The sequence below is a fragment of the Terrapene carolina genome, unplaced genomic scaffold, assembly GCF_002925995.2.
Source record: "Terrapene carolina triunguis isolate 2854851 unplaced genomic scaffold, T_m_triunguis-2.0 Scaffold30, whole genome shotgun sequence".
In the NCBI taxonomy this organism is placed as follows: Eukaryota; Metazoa; Chordata; order Testudines; family Emydidae; genus Terrapene; species Terrapene triunguis.
Window position 1 is genome coordinate 9665395 of NW_020664381.1, and position 6394 is coordinate 9671788.

General features: G+C 36.9%; 1 protein-coding gene across 1 annotated transcript; it reads left to right on the forward strand.

Moving 5' to 3' along the window:
• Nucleotides 1–1470: 1470 nt before the first annotated feature.
• LOC112105899 (claudin-8-like) lies at nucleotides 1471–2148 on the forward strand. Its single transcript, XM_024198898.1, has one exon. The coding sequence runs from the start codon at nucleotides 1471–1473 to the stop codon at nucleotides 2146–2148; it is 678 nt and encodes a 225-aa protein (XP_024054666.1).
• The last annotated feature ends 4246 nt before the right edge of the window (nucleotides 2149–6394 follow it).

Here is a 6394-nt window from a genome sequence, read left to right on the forward strand (position 1 = left end):
GAAGCAAAGATGAAGAAAAAAATAAATAAGAGGGGAATAAGAGACTAGAATACTAATCTCCAGTGAGCAATATCATTAACCCGTCTTTGGAGATATTATATGGCAATCACTTCCTCAACATATGGGGCAGTGGTTTATAATCATATATCTCAGTTCATATGTACAGCTTCACTGCCCGTGTTAAAGGTAGACAGACAGATATTAAGCCAAATTCTTCTTTACACTGGTATAAATCAAGAGAAACCCCATTGTATTCATGGGAGTTTCCTCTGGATTTCTACTGATGCTTTCTGTTGCTTCTGACTTCCCCCACAAAAATTTCCTTTGATGCGGAGATTTTCTAGGATTGCTTTCAGCCCAAAAGGTAATTGGGGATGCGGGGGAAATCTGACCAAGATCTACTTAGTAGATCTTTTTCAATTATGAACTTCAAATTATATTTCTTTCCAGTTATTGTAAATTTTTCTTTTGTATATGAATAACTCAGAAATGGCTTTACTTTCAAAGCTGGAATTCTCCATGGAGCTAGATTAGGGATAGTCTCTTAGTTCAGCTTCAGGTGGGGAACTATTTTTCTGCATTAACTAAAAACTCCATTCTATACCTCTCATCCTGTAACCATTTAAGTACATGCTTGTGTACACCTGTTCAACTCAATGGGACTATCCACATGTGTAAAACTATGCAAGTATTCCTACGAGTGGGGCCTATTATTGTTCTATTACACACTTTAAATAGTATTTTACAGCTTTGGTTATCCTCTGCTAAGACATCGGTTTTAGTTCATGGTGTCATGTTTTCTTTTTGATTTAGTTTATTCCTTAATCCCATCATAGCAGTATTTTCCTCAAAGCTTCAGAAAAATTAATACAAAAAAGCATGGTTTCCCAAGTAAAGGCAGCAACCCTGTAGCAGTCAGTGTATCTTAGCTTTCCTTCGGGCACTTTGGCTAAGCAGATTTCTGAGGCAGATAGAATATTCTCTACTCATATAACCTGCAGCACCAGTAGCTGCAGCCATGCATATAAAAGTATTGCGTGTCCTCTCATTACAAAGACCGGCTTATTTCCTTGGCACACGTAAAACGTTTATACAATAAGTGAGGGTTAAACCTGAGATTTTGGGGTTTTCTAGAAGGAAAGTAGAGCATATTTATCCTCAGTGTGTCTTTTGCTGGTTTAGACAAACCCAGTCCTGTCTAGCCTTTATTGGCTTTGAAAGTTGTTACACTTGATTGGTCAGTTTACCTGTTTGAGTCAGTGGAATTTTAAAGACAATGAAATGCAGCTAAGTACTAGCCAGCATACACCAGATTTAAGCTGGTTTGAAGTAGCAGAGACTGCCTATTTAAAAGGTTCTTGGCAGAAACAAGATCTATTTTGGAGGAGCATCTCTTCAGCTGCTTATTTTTTCGTCTTCAAACAAAACTGCTTTAGGAACTTGTTGTCCTGCCTTGTCTCAGACGGAAATATGGCCAGTGGTGTACTGCAAATCGTTGGATTGGTAGTTGGAGGCATTGGCTTAGCTGGGACTTTTGCAGTCACTGGCATGCCTCAATGGAGAGTAACTGCCTTCATTGAAAACAACATTATAGTATTTGAGACCATTTGGGAAGGACTATGGATGCACTGCATCAGACAAGCCAACATCAGGATGCAGTGCAAAGTCTACGACTCCCTCTTGGCACTCTCACCTGATCTACAGGCATCCAGAGGACTGATGTGCTCTGCTTCAGCACTCTCATTTCTTGCTTTTATGATAGCCATTATGGGCATGAAGTGCACTCAGTGCACTGGGAACAACGAGCGAATCAAGGGTCACATTCTGCTGGCAGCTGGAGTTCTCTTCATCCTATCTGGTATTGTTGTGTTCATCCCAGTGTGTTGGGTTGCCAATACCATCATCAGAGACTTCTACAATCCAGTTGTCAATGTAGCACAAAAACGAGAACTTGGGGAGGCCCTCTACATAGGCTGGGTATCCGCATTCTGTCTCATCGCCGGGGGAGCAATATTCTGTTGCTTCTGCCGTTGTAATGAGAAAACCAGAAACTACAGGTTCTCAGCGCCTTCACATCATACATCTTACAAAACTCATCATATGCAAAGGAAAACTGAAAGCTCATATTCCAAAAGTCAGTATGTCTAGTTGCTTCTTGGTCTTTTAGCTCAGCAAGTCAGTCTTTGTGAACGGACTTCAATGTTCATACTGAACTACAAGTAGGTCAGAGGAAACTTTATTTGTATTTCATACCTTAACTACAGTAGCCATCCTTAAATTCATGGACTATAGTTAAATCTATGAACTCAATCATGGCTAATACTGCAACACGGACAACGTATTATGAAGTTTTATCACAGGAGAAAAAAAATTACACCTTTATCTTTTTAGGTGTTTTAAAGTTTCAATTTGCTTTAAAAATATTTAGCATCCATATAAAAGCAAATGTTTAATTTCTTTTTAATAGTTTTTTGGAACAGGTTTTGGGTTTATTTGGGGGCTGTGTTTCATACGGCAAATATTACAAATGGGCTGAAAATGATTCTATTGTGATATAAAATACAGATTGATTGCTGGGAAGAAATGGAGCAAACCAATTTTTTCTGGGCATAGGGGATAAGACTGAATAAGGATAATAAAGTACTTGTTTAAAAGAACAACAATAGCTAAGGGATCAATACATTGTAAATGAAGGGTACTGTGAAGGATTAGCTCAGCATTGAGAGGGAGGCCAAAATGTTTGAAAAATGTCCCTTATTTCAGAATGAAACTTTCAGGGTAGACACACTGCTCTATATTTACCTAGAAATATTTTTACTGTAAATTGATATCTATTTTGAGATGGTGGAAGGTCTGACTGGTTTGTTTTTAAAAGCGACAGTATTCTACAATGATGTCTCTAAGCACTGCAATGTACAACATGGTTATAACAGTGTTCTGGATCTTTACTGTACAATACAGTCTTTTTTTTTTTTTTTTTTAAATATGGGTATTTAATACAGCCCTCATACTGAAGTGATTCCCATGTGGGAAGACTCCTTCATCTGCACCAAGTCCCACTGATTTCAATGCAGAAGTCTGCCCATGTGCAATTTAGTGCAGAACTAGGGCCTGAAGGGGTAAAAAGCAAGATGTTTCAGTGTTTTAGTCACTGCTCATTTGCAAAATGCAAACAAGATTTCTAATAATGTGACTGTGTACCCCCCTTATGGAAAATAAGGGAATAGAAACTACATAGGGTCTACAGAAATTTCTCTAAAATGTAGATGTTTTTAACCAGCAGAGAAGGTGATCTCCTGGCCCCACTGAAATTAGTGGGATGTTTATCTTTGACTATAGTGGGACCAGAATTTTGCCTGTGGAGTTTAACAGAGTGTGAGATCCCTGTTTTACAATTTGGTTTAAATATTCTGTGGAAAGGTTATAATGCAATCCTGTTTGTATTATCGTGCTCTACCCTTAGGATATTTCTAGCTGAAAAATATCAGGCACCAAATTCTTCTTTAAGGTGCAACTTCCATTGAGCTAAAGAAATCAAAATCCTCATACTGGTTTAGAATTGTCTATTTACAGTTTAAGGTTATGTTTTTTAAGCTATGTCTAAATACACATATTTCTATTTTGCCTCATTATTTTTAAAGGTGATTCCTGGCTATGTACATACATAATGTGCGCAATACATATGTTATACTGCACAGCTTGCCTGTATTTCTATTACACAGTTTTGTTTATCTTTTATATGTGCAATCCTTCTATTATTTGTGGGAGAGGGCTGTTGTGCTGATTTATTGCACTAGGTGAATGTTGTTCCCTGCAGAATGTATAGCTTCAAACTTTCATTTATTTTGTCAAAAAGTATTATTATGTCTTTGTGTTCGCACCTTCTTCTTACACTTTCACTCATTCTGTTTCATAGGTTGAAACAATGAGCATAATAAAATCATTTGTTGAGTTCACCTTTTTTAACTAGGATGCAAGGTCCTACTCAAGAGGGTGTATATATTCATGTACTATAATTATTTACACTATCATGTGACATAAGTGATGCATACAGTAATTATCTGTGAATTTAAAGTAAGAATCTTAAATGCAACAAACAGATAAGTAACTTTTTGTTTGCAATCCAAAAATGTTTGTATACTTAGTATGCTCAATATATACAGTATTATAAATCATTATAACATTTATTTCTGGCAGCACAAAACATTCTAGGCACTGTACAAATACACATAAAAAGGCACAGAGATTTTCAAAAATGCTTAGAGGATTTGGGAGTGCAAGTCTCATCAATGGGACTATACTGCTTTTGAAATTCTCCCAGAGAATCCATACACCAAGCCAGATTACTATACAAGTATATCTACACTATTTGCCCCTCTCACCAAGTACAATAATATTTATCATGTCTTCAGGACAACCAAAAGAAACCATTTCAGTTCTGAACAGAAAAAAGTCTGTTCATTTAAAACAAATCTTTGGTAGTCTGGCCAGACATCTTCACAGAAGGGAATATATTCAGACATACCTGTGAACCAACGGTATTAGGAAGGAAATTACTCCCATCTACAGCAGACTGCTTCCTTAGTCAGAAGAACCATACATTCCAAGAGGACAGCAACAGATTGCAAAACCTGACTGCACTGTTCATAATGCAACATTAAGTTTTATTTTACGTAAATGTAGTTGAGTGTTAAAAAGCCTGAGCTTCATGTATGGAAATGCAAAAGAGTTGAAAATCAGAACAAAGTTGTGTGAGCTGAGCTCATCGTTATATAAACTTAAACCAAGATTTTCCAAAAGAGATGCCTAAATCCATGTTTAATCTCAGCTCTTTTGAAAAATCCAGGGACTTCTTTAGAAACCTAATTATGTATTTCAGGCACCAATTTTTTTTAAACCTTAGTCTTGATTAATAATTGTCTCAAAACTCGGGCTGGTCAAACATTTTCCATCAAAACTTCAGTGGAAATTTTTGACTTTGTGTCAAAAAAAGGAAAACTAGAAAACAAACATTACAGCAAAAAAAGTGAAAAATTTTATTCTGAATTGCTGCCATAGTAACTCAGGGGAGTTGTAGTTTGGGTGCTTCTTGCCCCTCTACAGACCCGACTCTCGAGCTGGAATATAATTCCAATGATTCACCACCGCCATAGGACTTCTATGAGGCACTGTGGTGGCTCAGGAAGTGGAGGGAACCATGCTGCATCAAGGGATTTGAAGTCTAAACTAAAAGACTGGGAGACACAAGGTCAGCATATCTGAATCAAAATTTTTGGGTTTTAGCTAAAAGTTTTGGTTCCTGATTTTTTTTTTTTTTTTTTTGGCAGAAAAGTCTAAATTTTATGTGGGAAAAAAAACAAAAAACAAAACAAAACAACCACCCATTTTCCAACCAGCTTTACTTGAAACACCAAAATATAAGGATTCTTTCCCCTTTCCTCACTCACAACATTTGGATAAAGGTTATAACAAATAAAACTATTTTAAATGTCCTTCATTTTTTTCAGATTTGAAATAGAAACTCCATACAGCTTTACTGGTAAACTTTCAGGTACTCTATCCTATAATAGCATGTGCTTTATTGTTTATAGATTGACGAGATTTAGGAAATAGGATGCTTGACACTTATGAATAAAATTTCTGGCTCATCTCTGCCCTGCACCTTGTACATTTATTAATGTCAGTGTAAAGTGGGAATAGAACATTATCAAATCTGTTGGCTAGCATTTTAGGCCTACTTTGCATTGGTATAAAGGACTACACAAAGTGCCATGTGACAGAGAATAGGGCCTCTTTTGGCTCAGGTGAGTGAAGGTTTAAGATTTCATTCAATGATTTATGATTCAATAACTAAGTCCGTGTCTATATTTAGGATTTTCTGAAATTCTCCCACTGTTGCTCTAGTGGTGGAAAAGTCCCACTGGTGCACCCACTATTATACACTTCTTAGATTAGATCACACAATTTACAGCTAGATGACAAGTGGTAAAATAGCTGGTGACAGGTATATACTAGTAACCCCAGCAGCAGAGCTGCAGTTTCGGAAAATCTTTTTTGTGGACATAGCCATGTTTGAGGCAGAACCATAATGGGTTACTAACAGCCAATTGAATAAGTTTAAAAAGATAAAAGTTATATAGATGCACAGGCACAACTGTACACCCAAGTCTCAATCATGTGGTACCTTGCAATTCTGTATATGAACAAATTACCCAGTGTATACTGGGAAGTTATCAACTTTCTACAAACCTATTAAGATCACCTGTATATAAAGGGCTGAATCAGCTGTAAAAAACCGTCTGGACTATGCTCAATACCTGCCAAAGCTTTTCAGTGCATGGAGGTGCGTGTGTGTGTGTGTGTGTGTGTGTGTGTGTGTGTGTGTGTGTGTGTG

Excerpts from the sequence above, each read along its gene's own strand:
- LOC112105899 (XM_024198898.1), top strand. The coding sequence starts at position 1,471 with ATGGCCAGTGGTGTACTGCAAATCGTTGGATTGGTAGTTGGAGGCATT.